This window comes from Lutra lutra, chromosome 16 (assembly GCF_902655055.1).
Source record: "Lutra lutra chromosome 16, mLutLut1.2, whole genome shotgun sequence".
Lineage (NCBI taxonomy): Eukaryota > Metazoa > Chordata > Mammalia > Carnivora > Mustelidae > Lutra > Lutra lutra.
In genome coordinates, this window is record NC_062293.1 from 4,327,426 (window position 1) to 4,352,844 (window position 25,419).

At 48.8% G+C, this 25,419-nt stretch overlaps 1 protein-coding gene across 4 annotated transcripts in view; it reads right to left on the bottom strand.

Moving 5' to 3' along the window:
- The window catches only part of SEC14L1 (SEC14 like lipid binding 1), a 74,109-nt gene that overhangs the window by 26,796 nt on the left and 21,894 nt on the right, over positions 1 to 25,419 (bottom strand). For 3 of the 4 annotated variants that reach the window (XM_047706928.1, XM_047706927.1, XM_047706930.1), the window contains exons 4-13: positions 11,928 to 12,077; positions 11,682 to 11,813; positions 9,557 to 9,685; positions 8,088 to 8,322; positions 6,295 to 6,404; positions 4,535 to 4,724; positions 2,719 to 2,807; positions 1,630 to 1,700; positions 544 to 715; positions 111 to 245 (exon numbers count right to left, since the gene is read on the bottom strand). In XM_047706928.1, the coding sequence (XP_047562884.1) occupies positions 111 to 245; positions 544 to 715; positions 1,630 to 1,700; positions 2,719 to 2,807; positions 4,535 to 4,724; positions 6,295 to 6,404; positions 8,088 to 8,322; positions 9,557 to 9,685; positions 11,682 to 11,813; positions 11,928 to 12,077 (1,413 nt within the window). The remainder of the gene's footprint in view (positions 1 to 110; positions 246 to 543; positions 716 to 1,629; positions 1,701 to 2,718; positions 2,808 to 4,534; positions 4,725 to 6,294; positions 6,405 to 8,087; positions 8,323 to 9,556; positions 9,686 to 11,681; positions 11,814 to 11,927; positions 12,078 to 25,419) is intronic. The other variant, XM_047706929.1, reaches the window with a different exon arrangement.

Below are 25,419 nucleotides of genomic sequence, written 5' to 3' on the forward strand. Positions count from 1 at the left end.
AAAAACAATAATCCAAACTGAAAGTCTGAAAATCGTTTATACCAACCAACACCCACCTTTCCCACCCCCGTGAAGCAGCCAAACGCAGAGCGGCTTGCCTCGACACATACCATGCACTCCCCGCTCAGGAAATCTGGAATGATCTCTTTATCGATGTAGTCCAGCAGGCCTCCGGGACCCTGGTAGTCATTTCCTGCATAAATCAGGAATTTCCTTCTGGTGTTGTCATCAATGAATGGACTAACCTGCAGGTAATGAGAAAAGACCATGCAGTCGTTTCGCTTTGCTGTGTGATTTCCAAAGATTAAAATCACCCTGTGACAGTATGAGTGGGGGGCGGGCAGGGAGCCTGACACACTTTTTCCGAAACGTCTATTTGCGTAACAAAAGGACTCTCAGGAGCTCTGCGGTTTGAGAGGGCCTGTATGTTTCCACATTTGCTATTTCCTGACTAGTTAAGACGAACAGACACAGGGACAGGAAAGCCAGCCCAGGCGCCTCGTAAGTGGCTCCCGGCTTGGGCAGCGGCGCGGCCACACCCACCAGCGTCCAGAGGACCGGGAAGACGCGGGGGGCGCGCAGGATGAGGAGGCGGCCGAGCGTCTCGGGGTAGTTGGCCTCCACCACCTCTATGATGCGCAGCAGGGCCTTGACGCCGGGTCTCCACAGGTGGCGCATGTTGAGCCCCTCCAGGTCCACCAGGCAGGTCCACGAGCTGCGGGGGTGCAGACGTGTGAGCCACGCACTAGACACGCACGCGTGCAAGCCACGTCCTAAGTGATCTTCTTGACAGTACGAAACCGCCATTTAGAGCCGTTTCCAAAACCAGACCAGTTTCTAAAACGTCAAGCGCCAGGAACTGCGCTTCCAGCCCGTGGCCCGCAGCGCACGGACCCGTGGGGGAGCCCCCGGCCCGGAGCAGCAGCAGCTCAGCGGCTCGCTGACAGCGAGGAACCCCACTCGGACCCGCACGCGACCCCACAGACAAGGCGCCCGATGCGCTGGGCCTGACTGGCCGGGCCACCTCGACAGACCAAGCGGGGCACGAGTCTGGCTTCTGACCCCCCGAGTGCCCGAAGCGCCAGCAGCTCTCCTGGCAGACACGACATACTGGAGCTGATGCTGCAGCCCGGACTGGACCCTCAAGACTCCCTCCTGCCAGGCGGTGCTGCCCTCCCAGGCCCCCGCTGGGCCTTTCTATGTCCACCCCTGCACCACTGCACATTTCCTAAACAGTTCACCGTGGCGACAAGTACAGCTCAGAAATGCAGAATAACGTCCTCGCAGCCCTGCAGCTACGACAGACAAAGCTGACCTGCGCCCCGGGGCTCCCGAGGACCCGTGGACTAACCGGACAGGCCGACCCACTCAGACTGAGGGGACAGCAGTGCCTCACTCAGGGGTACAGATACCAAAATCCAGCACCTACCCCTCCCAACCGACCCAACTGCATGTACGGCTTTCGGCTTCTACCTTCTGGAATACTGCAGAAAACGGAAAGCTATTTAGACTTGGTTCTAGAAATCTAAAAGCCTAAAAGTCAAACCAGATTTTGGCCCCAAAAGTCAAGTAGAGATATTTACCCCACATTCTCAATAAGCTGGAAGGGAAAACGAAATCAACATCTACCTGATAGGTCGACCGAAGACTTTTGTATTTTCTTCACACCGTCTCAGCCCTTCTTCGTTTATGGAAAGAACCTGTGTGTGAAATGGCCACAAAAGCCCACGATTAGTCTAAGTAACGGCACTGCGTCAAACTATGAAACAAAGTGACAATCACACAGCCCACTGAGCAGAGAGCCCGATGCGGGGCTCGATCCCAGGACCCTGGGACCAAGGGCTGAGCCGAAGGCAGACGCTTAACCCACTGAGCCACCCAGGCGCCCTCATTTGTTTGGTTTTTAATTTAAGCACATCCTTCTCTTCGTAACTGTCCACACTGCAGAGGCTGAAATGCGGGGGGGCGGGGGGAGCCTGGAGTTCGGGGGGCAGGAAGGAAGCATTAATAATCGTCCAGGTAAGAGATGTGAAGACCTGCGAGTAAGGCAGTGCCGGGCAAACACTACTATGAAGAGGCCTGACCTGAGAGAGCTCAAGAGGAGAGGGGAGGGGTGGGACCAAGCCAGTGAAACAAGAGGACCCAAAACTGGTCCCCACGAAGTCATCTTGAGGGGCTATACAGATTTTTTTGTTGCTGCTTCCCTATGAAAAACATTTTTATAACTTCCGTGCCCTCTTTTGAAATTTTAAAAATATATTTACAGAGTGGCCTGTTTTTAAATGGGAATTTTATGTTTTAATTATCATTGCTTTGAAAACATAGAGTTTTTACAATTTTTATTACGTTAGTCACCGCACAGTACTTGATTAGTTTTTGATGTGCTGTTCCGTGGTTCACGGCCTGCGCCTAACGCCCGGTGCTCCATGCAGCCCGCGCCCTCCTTAATACCCATCACCGGGCTCACCCATCCCCACAGCCCCCTCCCTCTGAAACCCCATTTGTTTCCCGGAGTCCACAGTCTCTCATGGTTCACCTCCCCCTGTGATTCCCCCCTTCATTCCCCCTCTCGTCTCCTACTGTCCTCCACGCTATTCCTCACGCTCCACAGATAAGTGACCGGCCTAATGACGAACGCTCTCCATGCTCGCTAACACGGTGAGGTCACCGAGCTGCTGGCAAAGGGAGGGGGCGGCGACCTCCCCAGGAGGCACTTACGTATCTCAGCAGAGCCTCCTCCCCGAGGGCTCGCACCAGGCCCTTGGTGTCCATCTGCCCCAGCCGGAGCACGTACAGCGGCCGCCCGTCTGCAGGAGGGGAGGGTAAGGGAGGATCAGCCGCGTTCCTGAAGAGAAGCTGACGGTGCCACCCTAGGAGCCTTAACAAGGAGCGCGCTTTCCCACAGAAGCCGCGGCTGGCTGTGTGTGGACAGGAGCTCCCCCCAGCCGCTGCCCCTGTGCCCAGGATAAGACACACCAGTCACATCTCAGCCTCTCATCTGGCTCTAACGACCGGTACTGACGGGGTCGCCGCTAGGCCTCCTCACTTCAACCACCAGGGGGCGGAGCAGAGCTGACTTTCAGTGGCAGGGTCGGGGGAACACCTCAGAATATCCACAGAAACTTTTTTTGTGTGATTTTTTTCTGTGATTATGGAGTATTTTAAAATTTTGTTTCTTAGAAAAAAACACCTTTTTTTTCATTTCACGAGTTAACAAAACGTTAACGTCTAGATCTTTTTAAAAGCCAGCGTCCCGATTCCCACCCACAGGATCAGGATAAATGAGGATTTCCAGGACATTTTTAAATCCGCCCCAAGCAGCACACGTTGGCTCTACGTGTTTACAGCCCGGAGGTGTAGCACATGGAACCCGAGAGGAACCTCCCTCACTATACAAATGCCCTGTCTTCACGGGCTAGCGACACAGAGGGAGAAAGATCTCGGTGGCCACAGTGTCCCCTGGAGTCCGCAGAGTCTCTAGAGCCTGGACTCCCGACACTTGGTGCCCCAGGGGAGCGGCAGAAAGGCCAGGAACGGAATCTGCTACTGACAAGCCACTGAGACTTGTCTTCTGATACTGGAGGGTCAGCCCTGTCATCTTGACAAAGAAGTCCAAATTTTCCTTGTATTTATCACCTGGCCTGGGTCTAGATCTGTTCTACTTAAAACAAAAAGGTCTTTGTGCTCCTAAATCTTGTTGAAAGGAAGATTTATAAAAGTTGCTTCCCATATTTATAAAACACCTTTGTTAATGTTTCACTACCAAACTTTAATCTTTGAAAGGTGGGCAAGTAGAATAAACATATGTTGCTAGGAAAAACAAAGAGCTACAATTAATCTGGAAAAGTACAGAAGATAAGGTCCGGAAAACAGACAAATCCGAGCAGCTCTGTTTTGGAAGAATCTGCTGGGGTCAGGGGATGCAGTTCCAGGGCCACCCTCGTGCCCGCTCTACACCCACGATTCCGTTCTGTCCACGGTCCAGCTCCGAACCAGCAAAGAGTGAGAGTGAGCATGACTCTGGCAAACGCCGGCTCTCCTGCAAGGCGCGCTACGGACAGCGACCCAAGAGAACTGCGCCCGGCTTAACCCACCCTTCGTTCAGGGGCGTCACTGCCTCGGCTTGTGTTTTACTTCCTGCCCAAAACGCAGCTGAAGTTCCTCACTGTTTTGATAGAGAAAACCTGGCTACATGTTGTCCTAGATCTCGTAGGGATTGCAGTTGAGGAACGTTCCTTTACTAGCACTGTGCTCCTGAAAACACTGCCCTCCAGCATGCCAGTTTTTTAATGAGTCAAAACAAAGCCTTTGTGACCAAGAGAGGAGGTGAAGAAACTTGGTGGCCAAGGGGCCGCGAGCCGAGGGAAGGAGCAGACAGCCCGCCTCTGCTGCTCTATGGGGGCCTTCGGGGGGCTTCCGAGGGGGCGGGGTGGAGGGGGCTAGACGTATGGATGGACCCCATTCTGTTCCCGGGAGGGGCCCCTTCGACCGCACGCAGTGCAGCCTCGAAGTGTGTCCAGGACGCCCAGCCCACCTCTGTCGTGGTGGTGCCAGCCCCCCGCATAGTAGTCCTGCAGGACCTGCGGGGGGCTCCAGGTCTCCAGAATGTAGTCCACCTGGTGCTGCTTCCGCCAAGTCAGGGACTGACACAGAATCTCTCTGGCTTTGTCGATATTGAAGTCCCGGGCGCGTAGGAACCGAAGAATATGCTCGTCTTTCGGGATCTAGTGAGAGGAAAAGAGGTTTCTAAGCAATGTTAAAAGTTGCTAAGGGGGGAAAAAAACAAGTTACCAAGGGAAGAACACTCTAAAACTGTCACTTTTCACCACAGGGAGCTGCATTATCACGCTACTTAAAATTAACCGTTACTAGAGAAAACCTTCCTCAATGCTTTAGAAAATCGGTATCGTTAATCGGAATAATCTTTATCGTGGCCCATCTCCGTTTCGGCCAAGTAGAGCAAAGGCATAAACATCAGATGCTTCAATCCACAGGACTGACTGAGGGTTACGAGCCGGGTGCACTTCTCCGCACTTCCAGGCCACTGGAACAAGTGTGACAATACGCAAGCACTGACTGTGGTCGGGCTGGTGACATTCGTAACGCACTCCTCCTCTAAAGTCTGCTACCGTGTAAGGTGACCAAAACCATGTCGGAGTCTCCTCTGGCCTGGCTGTCTTCCTCTGCGGCCACGCGCTCGCTGCTGGTCCACAGGGGACAGGAGGGCGGCGGGAGAGGAGCCTGCCAATGACCGCACTGCTGGGACAGCACGAGGCATGCAGATGGCGCCCAGGCCCAGCTTCAAAGCCTCACCCCAGTGCTCATTCGCCTCAGGCAAGTGACTTCACTGCTCTGTGCCTCAGTCCCCTCCTACGACAGAAACGCCACCACCTCAGGGCGGAACTCATCGAGATCGTGAGAGCGCCTGGGCCAGGGTGAGCGCACCACAACTGACAGCCGTGATGACAGTTGCTGTGATCTCGACAAGGGACACTGAACAGTCCTCAGAACATGGCTCTTGTAACTGGGGCTGACAGCTGACGGAACTCGAGCGCGGGCCCACCCTGTGCAACCCCAGCTTCCCTTCACTAAGTGACGCCAGCACCCAGCCAGACACGCCAGTCTGCCTGTGCTCGCCACCAGCCCCCTATCGGTATGAAGCTTGTTAGAAAAACCGGATTTCTGAACAAGGCTAAAATTCTACCAAAAACCTCAAAATGAAAGCTCAAACGCTTCTGGTCTTGGAACCATCTGTGAAATCCTTCCAAAGCTTCTGAAAATTAAACCATCTGAATCCTTGGGGGCGCCTGGATGGCTCAGTAGGTTGAGTGTCCGGCTCTTGGTTTCAGCTCAGGTTGTGATCTCAGGGTTGTGGGATAGAGTCCCAGGTTGCGCTCCTCGCTCAGTGGGGAGTCTGCTGGGTATTCTCTCCCTCTTCTTCTCCCTCTATCCCTCCCCCCACTCTATCTAAAATAAATAAATAAATAAATAATCTTTTAAAAACCTGAATATTTGGAATATAATATTGCCTTGTAGCTTGACCTGGAATTGTTCTTAAGGGAGACCCTCCCCTGGTAAGCCTCGAAAAGCACAGCTGACTGTACACAGCGGGGCATCTCAACTCGCCAGGAGGGACTCGGATGCCACACCCAGAAATACAGCTCCCCCGACACTGGGACTGAGAGGGACATCCCCAGCTACGGTAATTGGGAACATGTACTCTCCGAAACTACAAGCAGGACCAGGTCCAGAGCAACAAAGACAGCACCGTGCACAGGGGGTGTAGGTTCTCACTTTGCCCTTGTGGGTCTCCTGGAGCCACTGGCGAAGCCGGATCAGGCAGCTCTCCTGTAGCGGGGTCAAATCACCCAGGTACCTCTTGATGTAGTCCGCATCCAGTTTGTCTGCAACAGAAGTTACAGGACAACATTTACACAGAGAACACTGGAACGTGAAGGCTTCCAAACTGGTCCTGCTCAGCAAAGTGAAGTGTGGTTCCTTGAGTCACGGAACTCAACAATACCCCAGGGGCCGCAGAGCCAAGCCAGTACCCTGGAGACCCTCGCTGAGAGTCTGTAAGATCAAATCACTGACCGAGCCCCGGGTCCAGCTAGTGATTCGGTTACATTCCCTGATCACTGCGTGGTCAACCCTATTTGCAAAATTGCAACACTACTCACGACAGGAGAAAATCTGTACCAGATGATGAGTGACTATTTTAATTCAAACTTATATAAAGAAGACCTACGTGATATAAAACTATGAAATAAACCAAGCATGTAGACTTAAACCTATTCTGAAAAGAGCTACTGCGCTCAAGAATACAAGAGGGGCGCCTGGGGGGCTCAGTGGGCTAAAGCCTCTGCCTTTAGCTCGGGTCATGATCTCAGGGTCCTGGGATCGAGTCCCGAGTCGCTCTGCTCAGCGGGGAGCCTGCTTCCCCCCTCTCTTTTCCTGCCTCTCTGCCTACTTGTGATCTCTGCCTGTCAAATAAATAAAACCTTAAAAAAAAAAAAGAATACAAGAAATCTCAGGGTGCCTGGGTGGCTCAGTGGGTTAAGCCTCTGCCTTCAGTTCAGGTCATGATCCCAGGGTCCTGGGATCGAGCCCCGCATCGGGCTCTCTGCTCAGCGGGGAGCCTGCTTCCTCCTCTCTCTCTGCCTGCCTCTCTGCCTACTTGTGATCTGTCTGTCAAATAAATAAATAAAATTAAAAAAAAAAAGTGTTTAAAAAAAAAAAGAATACAAGAAATCTTCTTCATGATCGGGTACCTAAAATACAGCAAACGCTCACGAGGTAGAAAAATAAAACGTGTCCCCAAACCAATTTAAGTCTCCGCCACCTGCGACCTACTGAATGGCAAACAAATCGCACAGTTTTGCTACAGAGAAGAAAGTGTGGGAAGAGAAACCAATACTTCAACAAAACTTAGGAGTGGTAGAATTTTCTTGGGTGGTTTCACAGTGGGCGTCACTCTGAGAAATAAACAGGTGTGTGCGCGTGCATGTGTTGTGTGTGTGCGTGCACGCATGCATGTGTTGTGTGTGTGCACATGTGTTTAGCACAGCACACCGGCTACGTGCAGACCCCAGAGCCAGCCACCTCGGCTCAGTCCCAGGGCCACCACCCGCTGGCTGTGTGACTCCGTGCAAGTTACTCAGCTCCTCTGGGCCTCAGGTCACTCATGCAGAAAATGAGGGTAATAAGCACTTTGTAGTAAGACGGAACCACGGTCAAGTGAGTAAATTTTCATTAAGTGCTGACAACAGGGCCTAGCACAGAGTGTAAGGTGTTTGAGGGTGATACAGCTGTGAAAAGGATCCGTTGCTTCCTTTCACTCACTAAAGATGCCCTGAAAATAGACACATTTCCTGGTATCAAGAAAAGAATAACTTGATATAACCCTTCCTGCCCATTAAAAAACATTAAATGTTTCTCCATTCTAGGAAAAAAATAAAAGGTGGCAAAGGGACAGTGATTATCTCCATGCGTCCTCAGGAAACAGGCATGGGTGGAGGAAGCAGAGGGGAAAGGAATCCGCGGAGTGCCCTGGCCTGGCTCGCGGGACGACCCTGTCTCCAACGCACCGTCCGGGGTCCCCGCCGCGGGCTCGGGCGGCCCGCTGGGGCTGCTGAGGGCCTCGCTACCCGGCCCCTCCGCCTGGGCAGCGTCTGGAACCACAATAGCCAAGGACGCCGCCTGCTTCTTACGCGACGAGGAGGCCTCCAAGGACGGGGCAACGGAAGGGGGAGTCCAGCGGGGCACGAACGTTATGCCTTCTTCTTCCAGCTGACGAAGGTAGTATTCGATGATTTCTTTTCCCTTTAAAACAAAACCAATTTTAAGGGCAGCGTATATTCAACGTTCAAATCTTTCATCTCCCGCAGGTTTTTAAAACACTAATAAAAACTGATTGCTACAGAATAAATCTATAAAAAGAAAAGTGAAATGCCTTTGTGTTTTTTGTTTTTCTAATTGTTTTACTCCCTCTTCTCCAAAGGTCTAGGAAATCATATCTAAAAAGACAGAATTTCGGGCGCCTGGGTGGCTCAGTGGATTAAGCCGCTGCCTTCGGCTCGGGTCATGATCTCAGGGTCCTGGGATCGAGTCCTGCATCGGGCTCTCTGCTCAGCAGGGTGCCTGCTTCCCTCTCTCTCTCTCTCTCTGCCTGCCTCTCTGTCTACTTGTGATCTCTCTCTGTCAAATAAATAAATAAAAAATAAAAATAAAAAAAAATAAAAAGACAGAATTTCTTTTTAGGACGAGTTAGAAGCACTGATTTATCAAACTTGTACTCAGCGTATGCTTTGTGTCTCCATCCAAATTCGAACACCTTGAGAAGAAAGCAGGCCTTCCAGAAGCTCTCAGAACCCCACATGGATACACTTCACAACCACATTCCACACACTGAGCAGCGGGATAAAAATGAGAAGGAAATGGGGGCGCCTGGGTGGCCCAGTCGGTTAAGTATCCGACTCTTGATTTTAGCTCAGGACATGGTCTCAGGGTTGTGAGTTCAAGCCCCACATCAGGCTTCGGGCTCAGCGGGGAGCCTGCTTGAGATTCTCTTTCCTTCTCCCTCTGCACCTTCCCACTGTGCTCACGCACTCCCCCCACCCAATCAAATAAATCAATCTTAAAAAAAAAAATGAGAAGGAAAGTTTTTCCACAGATAATAATAATCCAATGGCTGGGGACCCCCAGGAGATCCCCAGCAAGCGTCTCCTCGAGCAGTGTCTCCCGCCCACAGACCCGAAGGTGGCAGCTGGGGGTGCTGTCCGCCGGCGGCTCCTGCCTCACCCAGCCCACCCCAGCCTGCCAGTGATTCTAAGCAGGGAGCCATGGCCAGTGGCCACTGGCTGCCAGCATCATCTGAGCCCCCATCCTACCCCACAGCACCCTGGAACACAAGGCTCGGGGAAAAGCCAAGTACTTCCTTGCCTTGAAACGGCGGGGATCCCTGAACACCCATTCCAGCCTTCTGAAAGCACTGCCAGCGCGGAGCACCTCAGAGGCTCTTGCCTCCACTTTCCATAAAATCCCAATGTGGACTCACTTTTTTAATGTTGCTGGTGTACTGTTTCATTGCAATTTTTTCCACTGTACTTTCAAAACCAAAGAAAGATTTAATATCTAAACTTGCAGACTGTTCAAAACAAGTCCAATCTTCATTTTCAGGGTGAACCTGTAGATAAATGAGAGATATCCCCATTAACTATGCTGACAACTGACAAGGTCATTTGCTCTTCAATCAACTGGTAACCAAAAGAAAACATTTTATTTGACCAACAATGTTATTATCATGAAAGCACTAGATGGAAAAATGTACGGAAAAATCATGAAAAGACTTAAATAATATTTCTAAAGTACTCTAAAAAATTTCTTAAAATGACTGTTCAAAGGAGAGCTTCAGGGGCACCTGGGTGGCTCAGTGGGTTAAAGCGTCTGTCTTCGGCTCAGGTCATGATCTCAGGGTCCTGGGATCGAGCCCTGCATTGAGCTCTCTGCTCAGCAGGGAGCCTGCTTCCCCGCCCCTCCCTGCCGCCTCCTTGTGATCTCTGTCTGTCAAATAAATAAATAAAATCTTAAAAAAAAAAAAAAAAAAAAAGGAGAGCTTCCTTTTCATTCTTGGTTCACCCGTGGAGAGCTTCCTTTTCATTCTTGGTTCACCCGTCACCGTATTTACCGAGCAGCGTTCTCCATCATAAACAAATCAAAGATCCCGGCCTTATGAAGCTGACGGTCTGGACGGGGAGAACGGCAATTAGCCGAAAACGTAAGAGGTAAGAAATTCTGTCATTGTTGGAAGACAAGTGCCAAGGGAGACAGGAACAGTGGTGGAGCAGGCTAAAAGGACCAGGGTGTGTGGGGGTAGGGGGTGGGCCACAGGGAGGCAGCAGAATTCTACAGGCTGTTCAGACTGGCTTCATCCAGAAGGGCAGACAGAGCACAGACTGAAGGAGGTGCGGGCGGGAGTCAAGCAGAGACCCGGGGCAGAGTGCTCCCAGCAGAGGGCGCGCTTGCAGCCCTTAGGGAAGCGCGCCTACGAGATCCGAGCCCCAAGCTGCGTAGCTTTTGCACAAGACAGGCAGGACGGCAGATGTGTGATTAAGAGAAAACGCAAGGCCTTATAAGCCACTGGAAGGCCCTGGGCTCCTCCTCTGAGGGAAATTCAGGGACACTGTACAGAGTATGCCATGATCTGATACACTTTAAAAGGATCATTTTGGGTTCAGCGCTACGGATATGTTGTAGGAAGGTACGAGAGAAGCAGACAGACCCTATTAGATCCTTCTAATAATTTGGTAACAGAAGCTATTGAAGACAGGGCGGCAGATAAAAGCCCTCAGCCTCATCCTAGAGGAATGCATTACAGGTACCTCCCTCCCCAGAGTCTGCATTCCCCCACTTTGCTTTTCTGAAAGATCTACATTATTTATCTAGTTTTGATAACCAAAAGAAATCCAAAGAGGATTTCCGCTTTTAGGAGAAAGGGCAAAAAGCAAAAACAGCATTCACTGTTTGTTTTGCAAAAGCTATTAGAGAGCAGCTCACACCCCAAGCCCAAGCCGTGAGACGGTCGCCAAGGCCCCTCCTGGAGAGCCACACTCCGCATCCCAGCATCAGGACTCCAGAGCCTAGAGCCGAGTCTCTGAGCATCTGGGCTTTATCTGCATTTACTTAGTGCATTTGTTAGCAAGATGTGTCCTAAGGTCTCAGAAAACCTTAAAGAGGTTATTTTTTTTGAGTCTGGGAACACTAACAAATTTTTCCATACAAACTCATGGTAATTTGCTGTTTCGCTCTGCCCCATTTCAGCATACGTTCACAGGAACACTCTACTTTCAGAGAGAGGAGGAAAACTAGCTCGGGCCCTTCCGCATATACTTCTAGAGTGTCAGAGTGGCGCCCGAGAGGAAGGGATACATTAAGGTAACATTTAAAGACAAATCAAGGCATCACCAGGCTCCCTTAACTGCTAAGATAACGTAGTCCATTCTGCAGTAAACCACACCCGCCACCTTGCTGATCCCACCAATGAAAAATGAGGGACCACAGCTGCTGCAGAGCTACCCTTTGAGACGAGGCAGCGGATGGCGGTGACAAGTGGGGGCCAAGCAACCCCCCCACCAAAGTGCGGTGGCCGCACGCGCGTCTGTCCCTGGAGGCCAGTTACTCACGGTGTAGCAGCAGTGCTCATTGATGATGACCCGGTTAGAAAAGGTTTCGTTGTGGGCCTCAATGTGCAAAGTACGTTCCCGAGAATTCAGTGAGTTTTTCTGGACAAAATAAACATAATCAACTCCTGCAATCTTTAGAAAACAAAATGAAGAGAAAAAGGGCTTATTAATAACACCAAATGCAACACGGGCTTTGAATATAAGTTCCTCTAGTTTGGGGATGGCCTAAGGTGTCCCCACAGGCACCTTTTTAAGCAGCCTCGGTGCGTCTATGTCCAGCTTACAGCGCCGTTCTATAACGTGAATAGCCCCATCTTCACTCTTGAACTCATTCACAGTGTCACTGTCCACAAACATCGGGATCAAAGGACATGTAGGAAACCTCCTTTCATAGGCCTGTAAAAGAATTTTTAAAAAAAGAAATTGAACAGAGACGCAACACTGATATTCTCCCTGGGAAAAAAAGCATCTCTTAATACATGTCAACATGTTACATCTTCCTTTTTACATTATAAACTTCTATTGAAAAAAAAAAAAAAAAGACATTCTATGTTCATGGACTGGGAGACTCAACACAGTAAAGATGTCAACTCTCCCCATATGGATATAGAGGTTTAACATAATTCCTACAAAATCCCGGAAAGGCTAATTATTTTTTAAGCTACAGACAAGATTATTTTAAAATTGATAAGGAAAAGCAGAAGAACTGAAATAGCTATAACAATTTTGAAACAGAAGACTAAATTGGGAGGAGTCACTTTACATGATACGGTATTAGCGCCGACTACACAGCTACAGTGATCCAGCCTCTTGGTACTGGCAGAGGGATAGACACAGAGATCAATGGACAGAGCAGAGAGCCATAAACTAACCCACACAAATATGCCCAACTGATTTTTGACAAAGGTGCAAAAGCAATTCAATGGAAGAAGTGTAGCCTTTTTTCCCAACAAATATTACTGGAAAAATTGCACACCGATAGGCAAGAAAAAAAAAAAAAAGGACCTCGGGACTAAAAATGGACCTAAACCACATGCCTTATATAAAAATTAACTCAAAATGGATCAAGGACTTAACCATTTTTGTAACCTTCTTGAAATGACACCACTATAGGGGCACCTGGGGGGCTCAGTCAGTTGAGTGTCCGGCTCTTAGTTTCAGTTCAGCTCCTGATCTCAGGGTCATGGGATTGAGCCCCGTGTTGGGTTCCATGCTTAGCACTGAGTCTGCTTGAGATTCTCTCTCTCTCTCGCCCTCTGCCTCTCCTCCCCTAAAATAAATTAAATAAACTCTTAAAGAAAGAAAGAAATGACACCACTGTAGAAATGGAGAACAGATGAGCGGTTGTTATGGGGTAAGGGCAGGGGGTGGGGTGTGACTGTAACGGATAACAAAGAAAGATGCTTGGAAACTGTTCTGTATCTTCACTGCATCAACATCAAGCCCTTGTTCCCACGATGTACCAGAGTTTCCCAACATGCTACCAGTGGGGGAAAATGGTTAAAGAGCACATAGCATCTCTCCGTTTTATTCCTTATGAATAATGTATTATCAATATATCGTGAATCTTCAATTATCACAAAATAAAAAAATTAAGAAAGTTTCACTTGTTATATAATTCATCCGAGCTTTCAGAACACGCACTCAGGCACCTGAGTTTGCCGTGTGTGTGTGTGTGTGTGTGTGTGTGTGGTCATCTGTGAAGACATCTTTGCTGAAGACCTTGCTACATTCACACTAAAACCTAAGCCACCCAGCAGCTCACAGGGGTGTGTGAGCAGGAAACCACTGGACTCGGGATGACAAGTGCTGGGCTGTAAGAGGCAGCATAAAAAAGAAGCCCAGGGCCGGGGCATCACTCCTCCAGCAGGTGGCCTAAAAATGGCGGGGAGGAGAGGCTGAGTTCCCACCTCAATCACAACCAAGCACAGACTTAAGAACTGTACAGTGTTAAAAAGATGAATGAAAATCTGAAGGCAACGCAGACTGCTCTGATCCTCCCTCGGACTAGCTGCGAGTGGTCTGGGGCATCAGCGAAGTAACGAGAGCGCCATTTCTGCAGAAAGTTTCCTAATGGGCCCCGTGAAGAGGCCTGATGTGTGAACAGAAGTAATACTCTGATCATAACACCTTTTCTGAAACCCCGTAAAGCACCAGAGCCACCCGCTAACCCCTCTCCGGCTGGTTTTCACTAGTCCTGCTGCAGGTGACCCGCAACCCCCGTACATCTCTCCTCCCCCTCCCTAACATTGCAGGGTTACAGCAATCCGAAACCTTTGGGCTGTGCTGCTGCCATCTCCGTATTTACCAGATCCCACGCTAGCGAATGTGGGAGGGAGGAGAAACGGAAGCAGACGGTTCAGGAAAGGGAGTCAGGGTAACATAAAAGCATGTCCTAAGAATAAGCAAGTGCATAAAAGGCTTGAGGAGAAAGAGAACACCCTCAAGCTTCGGAGAGTTCGTGGTCTGGGAAGGCTGCACGGAAGAGGAAGCGCTGACACTGGTCTGTTTTTAATCAGCAAGGAGGGGAGAGATGTCCAGGAAAGAGAACCCAGGAGTGTACCTCAAGGGAATGTCGGGGTGCAAAGAGGCACCCAAAGCTGGCGGGGTGGGGGGGGACGGTGGGCTGCGGTGACACTGTGACAAGGCAGGTCTCTACTGGGACTGACCACATGGCCAGGCCCTGGGGGTGCAGTGCTGGTCGCCCTAGAGCTGACCACCTCTGCACAGGATGGAGAAGGAGGAACTGGACCATGTGACGAGAGTCGCCTTCTCAGAAAATTAATGACAGTCTTGCATAGGACAGTCTGGAAGGGAGGCAAAATTTATGTGGCCACCAGTTGTATTTGGGTTTTTGAATGTTTTTACTTTGAAAGTCAGAAACATTCTTCGTATTCATCTACTCTCCTCCTCCGCTCAAATACATTCTGAATCCCATCACTGCTATAGTCTTGATAAATCACACAGTATTTGTCTCTTAATGCGTTTTAAATAAACAACATTTAAGAAGTTTATCCAACTGCTCAGATAACACCACAGATAAGTGTCAAGGAGGCCCTAAAATTAGTTAAAGCACTACACATGAACAAGACTAGAAAAAAAGTTTGCTATCCTTTGTTCTACAGCCACTGAAAACCATCTAAACCGACTTCCAAACTGTAACGCATCAAACAAGCAAACGAACAAACAAGCCGGCCTTGTGCACCACAACACCCTGACGTACGGACAACCTGACAACACTAGGGCTTCAAACAAAACAACTCTCTTTAACCCACTGAGCCACCCAGGCGCCCCAAAACAATTCTCTTTAGGTTACATAAAGGAAAAGCAAGCACTCGCCAAGAAACGACATAAGCTAGGGTCTCTCTACCCAAAGGCCTATTAGATCACTTTCCAAATACCCATAACAGCTTTTAAACTCCTGAAAGAGAGAGGCCGGCACTGGGCATTTCCCACGCAGCCCGGCCCATGGTTCAAAACACAGTACAAACGCTGCGGTCCCGGTAAAGCCATCGGCCGCGGAGACGCCGGTGCACAGACGCTCACCCACACCTTACTGCAAACACCGGGCCGGAAGCATCCACCTCCCACCCTCTGCGCCGGTCACCCTGCCCCAGACGCCTTACTCAGCCACAGTGCAGACACCAAGTGCCATTTCTCTTGGCATTGCCTAAAACAACGTCACTGTTGGATAAACATTCTTTGACTTATGGAATAAAACCTTACTAAATAAACCAACGAATCCAGCTTTTCGTTTCTGTGCTCACCTAACCTGGGCCAATCTTTCAGAGATATATATAAGATTAATGAATTCTGCATACCGTTGGCACAGAAAACCCTAACTTTCTAGAAGCCTGCAGAAAGCCTTAAGTCTCTGAAATTGCTTACAGATCCCAGATTCCAGGTTTCCAGTACCAATTACAACCTACTAAGCTGCTACAACCTCTGAAAATTAGCAGCGCTCCAATTTAATTACAAACATTAATACATGTTCTAGTTTTAGCCACAGGAAGGGCCTAGAAGCAATGACATCTCAGCAGCCACGAGAAACATGGCATCTAGATCGTGGTTTCAATAACACCCCTACCACGGAGGAACGCACGCACCGTGAAGTGGCCGATGACAGGTCTGGAGGAAGGGAAGGTCAAGGTGAATCTGAAGAACTTACCAGAAATCAAGGATGTGCTCGACCAGTGGAGACAGGAGAAAAGGACACAAAAACCAACCTGAAGGGGTTCCCCTCCCCAACTCTGGGGTCATTTGAGCACCAGAAAGAGAAAAGACAGTGAAGCTTTATAAGCCACAGAGTAACACTCAAAAAAAAGGGGCAGGGGAGGAAATCATGCGGGAAAATGTCACCTAATAACCACCAGAGCGAACGACACAATCGGAGAATCCCAGCTGTGCAAGCAGCAATCCTCGGTCACGGGTGCAGACAAGGACCCTCAAATGGCACTGCTGGGGGTGGCTGTCAGATGGGGCATCACAGTCTCACACGATCGTCCCGCAGCTTACCAGTGCGAGGGGACAAAGGAGCCTTTATGCGGAAAGATCTAGCAGACACCACCTGGGCCGAACAGTTCAACTCAGGACCAACAAGCTGACAGGCCCGGCGGGGAGCGCGCACAGCGGGCACGGTCCTCACAACCAAATGGCGAGCCTGGAGCTCACCGCGAGGAACCAACAGACGGGGCCAGGCTACGGAACGCTGCGCAGAACCACCAGCCTGCACTCTTAAAAAGAAATGGAAAAAAAGGTTAAATGAAAAATGCTAATGTTTGAAAGATGAACAAAAAGAAGCAGAGAACGATCTAGAATAAAGGCAACTAAAGAGACAAGACCACTGAACACACTGGCTCTTTGATTAGAATAAAACGGCTGTACGGACGACTTAAGGAAACGTGAGCACGCGTCACACATGAAACGGTCATTCTGTCGGTGTGAAATCTCTCCGTGTGACGCTGGCGACCGTCAGGTAGAAGTTCTCTTCTCAGGCAATACGTGCATTAGCGTTTGGGTCAAAAGTGTTACGATATACACAACTGACTTTCCGATGGTTCTGCAAACATATGCTGTGTGTGTGCGCGTCTGTGTGTGAGTGTGTGTAAGAAAGCAAGCAAACGTGCGAACCGATCTAAGTGGAAATGCATACAGGTATTCACTATACTTCCTCAAGTTTTTTAAAAATGGAGATTTCTCAAAAGAAAAAGTTGGGAAAAATGTTAACAGGAGAAGGCACGTTGGAGGGGCCGTGCGGAAAGTAGCCGTGCTTCTGTACGTAACTGACTGACGGTGACGCCGTCACACCTCGCACGTGGAACTGCACAAACCTGAGGTTTGCTCAGGCCCCGGCCCAAGAGCGGCCGGGTGTGCGGCCCACCAGGGACCCGTGCCCAGGGTCCGTACAGGGGCCCCCTGCCCAGTCCTGCCACCGGGGCTCTGAGGCCCAGAGAGCTCCAGCTTCCGGCTGTTCCAGAGGAGACAGCAGTCGGAATTTCTGTGTGACGCTTCCCTATTTTTAAAACCTTGTTGGGCCAATGAGCCCAGATAAGCGGGCCGGCAAGTCTTCTCTCGGCGCTCAGGAGTCTCCGGGAGAACCGAGGAGCACCCAGGCTTCCGCTCGCCCTGCGTTCAGATGACGGCCCCGAGGAGAGCCGCAGGGACTTCCAAATGTCTTCTCTCGCGCGACCATCCGCGGTATCAGCAAGTCACTTCCTCGCACTCAGCATTTATCAAACACTTAAATCAAGAAAGGCTGAACAGGATTAACTCTTCCAGAGGGAACTTCTCCAGAGAGAGAGAAACGTTCTTCCCTATCTCTTAAAAAGGAAAAGTTGCTTTTGCCAGAGAACTAACTGTTATCATCATTCGCTCACTCTTTTCATTTAACACAGCAATTGTCTCACTAACAAAACAAAACCAGGCCCTGGCCCATTTGCCCCTGGAGGAACGCAGCCTTCTGGGTAACTCAGCTCCCTCCCACCTTCCTACACCCACTCTTCCTCTTGCAAAAGGGATTTCTGAGCCTGTAACTCGGGAGCCTGGCAACAGTACTTTCAGTTTTTAACCAACCTTTGGATGCAATTTGGAGATGTGAGAAGCTTGTACTGTGCTGAAGAAAACCATATTTTAGTGAAGACATTTCAACTTGAGAATTAATGAGCTTAACAGCCCATTCTGCCAGGAAAACCCATTTAAAAGAAATTCCATTTAAAGAATCTAGCCTTAAATTGAACTATGTCTGTACACAATTTAGCCAACAAACTAAGCCAGCTGCTTTCCGTGTACCAACTTGGATATTCTATGGCACTGGACACGACCATCAAACTCACTTAGACAAAGATCTGGTTCTACCCCAGGAAGAATCTGTAAGGGAAAAAAACTAAACATGGCTGAAGTGTGTGTCAGAAGTCACTAGGGCTCAAGGAAGCAAATATAAAAGCAAAGTGACCCAAGTCCCTCAGAGTTAGGATTCCGTAATTCACAGACTGTCGGAGGGGCAAGGACAGGCAGGGGCCCACCATCTAAGCACTGCGTTACGATCCCAGCAAACCAAGAGAGGAGGACACAGGGATGGGGCTGCTTTAGAGACAAGACAGGAACACACATCCCGTAGACAGCAGTGGAACAGAAGACAGGGAGGAGGTGACAAGTGTCAAGGAACTGTACTGGCGCTACAATGCCTGAGAGAGCCCAGGGGAAGGGCTCCGGGCCAGGTGGTGAAAGGCCTTCCCCACGCGCACCTGCAGAGGGGAGCAAAGGGCGCACAGCCCGGGGCGGCCTTACAGACCTGCTTACAGAAGGGCGGTTTCTCAGAAGCGGGCCAGGGCCCAGGCCCAGGAGGTCCCTCCGAGAAGAGCTCCAAGCCCTAGGTCTGGTGCGGAAACTCAAAAGCATACCAACAGCTCGGCGAACTATAGATACGGAGAGTGTCCATCGCCCGGGAACCTGGGGCCTGACACTGTCTCCTCACAAGCCAGGGCTCAGCTGGTGGGTTCCTCTACCTCCACTACTACTTCTGTTTCGTCCCCAGAAGGGGTTCCGAGTTACGGGCTACTTGGGAATGCACGTGTTCATACTTAGCAGGATATTTACAAACGTACATTTTTGAAAAGGGTGAGCCCTTTTAAAGAAAAGCTGTGGTCCTGGTTGGCTACATTATACTTTATTCATCCAAATTCATTAAGTGACACCCCGGTCTGATGAGCGAATTTTCAAAGGATCCCAAGGGCATGAGCAAGTGCACGAGGGTAGCACAGAGCGCACAACCGGGGGAGGGAAGCACTACGTTTACAGCCAAATCCTTGTCCTCCCTCAACCAAATCCTTGTCCTCCCTCAACCACCGTTTTCAGTGAGACCCACATGTCCAGCCACGGCAGACTGAACACCCACCGGGAAGCTCAAACAAGAATACACCATGGCTCTACTAAAGCTATAAAGAAATCTGTAAAAATGTGGTCGATCCCAAGCCATCTCCCTCTGAGATCAAACACATTTGAAGTTTAAATTACGGATTTCATTTGAGAAAACCTCAAATCCCATGGTTCTGATCACACCTTCTTTCCAGGGACCATTAAAGCAGCCTCCAGGGCTGTGAGCTCTAAGGACGAGGAGGGCAGGGAGATGAATGCCCCAGTAATCAGGCGAAAACACTTGGATTCTCGCCTAGGGCCTCCCCGTTGGAGTAGGAGTGCGCCGCGCTGCGGAAGGCACAGCCACAGCGAAGAACAGATGGCAGATGCCGCTCACATGCCAGGTGCTGACACGCTCCCAACTGCAAACAGTGGAGACAGTTTCCACCAGAAAGAAGCACCTTCTTTTTGCCATGTCTCTCTCCAACACGCACCCTCACCGCCACCACACCATGACGGAAACCAGCCATATTACTGTGAAAACACACGTGCCCCGGGGTGCTCCGGAGAAGTGTGCAAATACTGGGAGGGCGCGCACGCGTGTCACCGGTGCCCGCACTCACATCTCCACTCCTGGGCTCCAAGAGTTCTCCGCAGGAAACAGTATTGTGAAAGGACAGAAGAATGTCAGAATTTCCTTTAAAACCCACATATTTTCAGTTAGAAAACAGCACGCGGACGTAGGGCATGGAGCCACTGAGCGTGCCAGGCCTCCATCAGGGAGCAGTCACTGCGCAGTGCCCATCCGTGTCCCCCGCCCGCAGCCCACACCAGGCTCCACTACACCTGCCCTTTCACTGGCCTTTAGAAGACCAGCAGTGACAGCAGCGGCACGGTTCTCCACGGCCTGGCAAGGAGTGTGCAGTAAAAATTACCCACAATATTAAAAAGACTTCACATGTAGGAAGTTTTCATTCCGGAGAAGTCATTAATCTTACTTACCCATACTATGATCATTTTAAATAGCATCCAAAAAAACCACACAATGGTAGGGTATTTTCGTCCTCTTAAAGTAACTGGGGCCAGGGAGACCCAACCGGAGCTTAACGCCACTCCAAGAGACAGTGTTCTTTGTCACAGACCTGAACAAAAGGTGGGATGGAGGGCCCTCCCCACAGGTGCCTGGCAAAGGTCTCTCCGGAGGAGTAACACTAATTAGCACTATAGGAAGTTCTGCCAATTTTAAGATTTTCTACCATAAATTTTCCTAACACTTTGGGTCCTAGAAATAAATGCTAGTACATGATACAAAAAAAAAAAAAAAAAATAAGGAGCAAAGGACTAAGGAGCAGGAACAACCCCAGCAAGAGCTGGGCACCCCCAAAGTGCCCCTGCCCTGCCCCGCCCCACAAAGGCCAGTGAGCCCCAGGCTGGATTTTATCCTGCACACACAGCACTAAGGATCCCACTAACCAGCTGTTCCTGGTTGACAGCAGAGAAATGACTAGAAGTCAGTATTACACAACAGGCAGCAGAAGTCCCAGGACTTCTCAGCATCTGAACCATTGCTCTAAGAACAAAACAAGCATGAAAACAAAGAATTATCCTTAGAAGAAAAATAATCATGTAAATCTATTAAAAACTTAGCACGTTTGGGGCACCTGGCTGGCTCAGTCGGTAGAGCACGTGACTCTTGATCTCAGGGTCATGTGTGCAAGTTCCATGCTCAATGTAGAGCTTACTTAATTAAAAAAAAAAAAAAAAAAGAAAGAGGGGCACCTGGGTGGCTTAGTCGGTTAAGTGTCTGCCTTTGACTCGGGTCATGATCTCAGGGTCCTGGGACCGAGCCCCGATCGGGCTCCCTGCTCAGTGGGCAGTCTGCTTCTCCTTGTGCCTCTGTCCCTCCCCCAGCTCAAGCGCGCACGCATGCCCGTGCTCTCTCAGAGAAATAGATAAAATCTTTAAAAAAAAAATAGCATGTTTACATTTGGCTAAAGCAAAGTCACCAACTCACAACAGCAGGATAGTTTCCGGTGTTCCTGGTTAAAGACAGACATCAAACCCTTTCTTCTCTCCATGAGGTGTGCAGCCAATCCTACAGCGGAAGTCTTGATTTAGTAAGGTCTTCTAGAATCCTCTATCTTACAGTATTCGTAATGTATTCCTTTTAAGAATTTCCAAGTAAGGCTACCTGGAAACTTTTAATAACGCAATTTAATAGACTGACACAGAGCTCTCGAGCTTTCAAACCCAACTCCAAGCACGATCTAGCGGTCCAGCCTGCCTGATTAACTGCGCCCTCTGCTTTCTGGCCCGGATGAGAAAGCTGGGGCCCGCCGGGGTTCAGCTGTGTCCGGTTCCTGCAAAGCGCTCAAGACCGACACCTCACACAATAGCCCGGGGTGATTTCAGTTTGTTTACTGTCTTAAAGATCATCACTGATGACATTTCTGACTCTTCGTCCTTAGGCTTGGTCACAGGGAGCTCGAGGCTTTCCCAAACTTCCCTTCACAGCATCCTTAAAATCGCAATAACTTCTCCACGGTGCCCCAAAGCCAAACGAAATAGCATTTATTATTAGGGCCAAACAACTTAAAAAGCATCTGCGTCCTAATAACTCAGTAACCATCTGAAACAATAATACATTTAAGTTGCGGGAAAACGTATTTTTGTTTCCTTCCTAAATACCCAGGATTACCTGGGAGCATGTGTACCTGGGTCCTACGGAGGCTTGGAATCACAGTGGACACTCGTACTCGGATTTCCTGCTGCTCACTGTTCTCAGGTGGCAATGGCTTTTTAGCACAGCAACCAGTGAAAACCCGGCTCCACAAAGATCCTCACACCATTAAAAGAAATTCAAGGGGGGCGCCTGGGTGGCTCAGTGGGTTGAGCCGCTGCCTTCGGCTCAGGTCATGATCTCGGGGTCCTGGGATCGAGTCCCGCGTCGGGCTCTCTGCTCAGCAGGGAGCCTGCTTCCCTCTCTCTCTCTCTGCCTGCCTCTCTGTCTACTTGTGATCTCTCTCTGTCAAATAAACAAATAAAATCTTTAAAAAAAAAAAAAAAAAGAAAAAAAAAAAAAAAAAGAAATTCAAGGGACACCTGGGTGGCTCAGTGGGTTAAAGCCTCTGCCTTCGGCTCAGGTCATGATCCCACGGTTCTGGGATCGAGCCCTGCATCGGGCTCTCTGCTCAGCAGGGAGCCTGCTTCCCTTCCTCTTTCTGCCTGCCTCTCTGCCTACTTGTGATCTCTCTCTCTGTGTCAAATAAATAAATTTTTAAAAATCTTTAAAAAAAAAAAAAAAGAAATTCAAAGGCGCCCGGGAGCCTCAGTCAGCTGGGCAGCTGCCTTCAGTTCAGGCCGTGATCCCTGGGATCGAGTCCCACGTTGGGCTCCCTGCTCGGCGGGGAGTCTGCTTCTCCCTCTCCTTCTTGTTCCCCCCTCCAACTGTGCATGTGCACCCTCTCTCTCTCTCTCTCTCTCAAATAAATAAAATCTTAAAAAAGAAAAAAAACGCAGTGTGATCTAATCTTAAAATGTGAGGCGCCGTGGGCTGGGAACTTGCGCGGTGTCCAAGAAATGATGACTATCCCCGTTTCCTCCAAAATTAAAAATATCCTACAGCCCTGTGGTGCTCTGGGGGCCGCAGAACAGTGAGAGAACTGTGGCTCCCAGTGCTCTACTGTACCCATTCGCTCACAAATTCTTCTGCCTGTGTAAAGAGGCGGCATTCAAAATCTAAACAAATGAGCTCCATCCAATCGATCATCCTCCACCATCAAACTTTCTATCAAAAACAAAGGGCCAGTGTTCTAGTAAGTTTCCAGTGTCTGCATAGAAACCTTTAAAAATCAGAGAGAGGGGCAAGCAAGCTTTTCCTGTAAGTGAAGGGCCAGATAACAAATATTTCCAGCTTCACAGGCCAGACAGGCTCTGTGGAGAACACGGCGCCGCCACCAACACGGGAACCAACGAGCACAGCTGTGCACCGATGAGACTTGACGTACAGACACCAAGAAATGAACTTCATACACTTTTTACATGTGAGGAAACTTTATTCTTTGGGATTTTCCCTAACCATTAAAAAATGTAAAAACTATTTTTTAGCTTTCTATTTTAGAAAACAGGTAGCAGGACATCGTCTGCCCACTCCTGATCAGAGATTATAACAGGTTCCATTTAATTATTTTCTCACAAAAATTCAAGAGTTATTTAAAATGCCAATCAGTCAAAACTGTGAAGGACAAAAAAACTTTAAATAATACAGGAAGAACTGTAAAGCCAATAGATTACCACTTACCATATGTATTTATACTCATCTAAACCGTTCTCCATTTGATGACAGAATTCCAACAAATACTCATCTAACTTATATACACAAATTTGACTACACACATTTCACCCAAAAAACAAGTGGGGAGCAGGGAAGAAGAGGGAATGAATTTGAAAAGCAAGGAAAACACCCACCATTCCAATCACTGAACAAAGGACTCCAGAACCATCCCGGGAACGAGCAGCCCTAACCACATGTGGCTATGTTCCTCGGGACATCTGAGTGGCTCAGTCAGTTAAGTACTTGCCTTCGGCTCAGGTCATGATCTCAGGGTCCTGGGATCGAGTCCCACATGGGGCTCCCTGCTCAGTGAGGATGTGCTTTTCCCGGTCCCTCTGCCCCTCCCCACTGCTGGTGTGTGCTGATAAATAAAATAAAATCTTAAAAAAAAAAAAAAAAAAAAAAAAAAAAAAAACAGTTCCACAGTCTCAAGAGCCACATTTAAAGTTTAAGAAGTTGCTCTGCTATTCTTGGCTGACTTACAATGCATAACTGAATCCTGTAACAAACCTTTTGATCTGACTATTCCACTCCTTTGGCCTAGTTAAAGTCCTGAGAATGTCCGCAGGGCTGTGTGGCAGATGCCCCAAATCCTAAGTCTTATGATAAATTTCTTCTCTCCACAAAACCCAGAGAGTCATTCATACTTATTGATAAGCTAATTATATTAGTCTGAGTTCCAAATCTGTTTTATTCATTAGGCTCTGTTATTTAAAGCCTTTCGTCCAGGTGCAGACTAGAAGTCTGTAACCCTATTTAACAACCTCTGGCAGCAGAGGGAACTTCTTAGAAAACAGGCAACCTCTGAACCCACACACCGATCACAAAGGTAACTTAACATCGGTTAATTCCTTCAAGGACAGCCTACTGGGGCGGCTCAAAGCTCTCTTCAACCCTTCTGAGGCTGCTCCCCTCCCCCTCAGCCCCCCCCCAATCCTGCTCTACTCTCCCCCCAGCTTGATCCCTGGTATTCCTTCCCTCTCTAGATCCCAAGAGTCTTAGACCTAGTTTTGTTTTCTGCCTAAGAATGTGACTTTAGTAACTGTTTCTTCTTTCCTTTTGCTGACAGCCTAAAAAGTATCCCTTTTATTTTCTAGTTCATAAACATTAACCCAGAGTTTTAAGATAAATTATAGGAAAAATAAAAAATAAATAAATTACAGGTTTTACTCTTGATTCTAACAGATCCAAAAAGCTCAGAAAAGCCCTACAGAATTAAAAAGTGTTCTTTTTTTTTAAATGCCAATGTTTTCTGCTGCAATATATAAAAATAAACAAATTGTGCTATGCCCACCCAATGAAACACTCTTCAGCAATACAATGTAACGAACTATTTATTTATGCACACATGAATGAATCCAAAATAATTATGGTGAATCAAAGAAAACAGACCAAAAAAAGTACACGTGAATCTATTTCTGTAAAATTCTAGGAAATGCAAAGCAATTTATACTAACAGAAAGCAAATCAGTGGTTGCCTGGCGGTAGGAAAAAGGAGAAATTACAAAGGGCATAAAGAACTTCTGGGCTGATGGATATGTTAATTATCTTAACTAAGTGATGGTTTCAAAGGTATATACACATGACAAAACTTATCCAACTGTACATCTTTAAAATGCACAGTTCAGTATTCATCATTTTTACCTCAGTAAAGCTAAAAAAATAAAAATAAAAACACAAGTATATATAGGTTTAATTGACAGGCCAACTTATGGAAGCATTTTCTAGCAGTGCCCAGGATTTCCTGATAAAGAAACCCGATTCCATCAGCCAGCATGGAGGAGGCACAGGTCAAGGGCATTTGAAAGGGACGCAGCATGGAAGGCTTTGTTCCTAATCGTCAAACACTGGAAGCAGCCACCATATCCCATAAACTGTGGAAAAACAGAGTGGGGCACATCTACACGATGGAATATTATTCAGCAATAAAGAAAGATCAGCTATCAACCCACAGAAATACATGGAAGAAACTCCAATGACTATTGTTTAATGAAACGGCCGCGTCCCCTAGGATTCCAACCACATGACACTCTGGTAAAGGACAACGAAGGC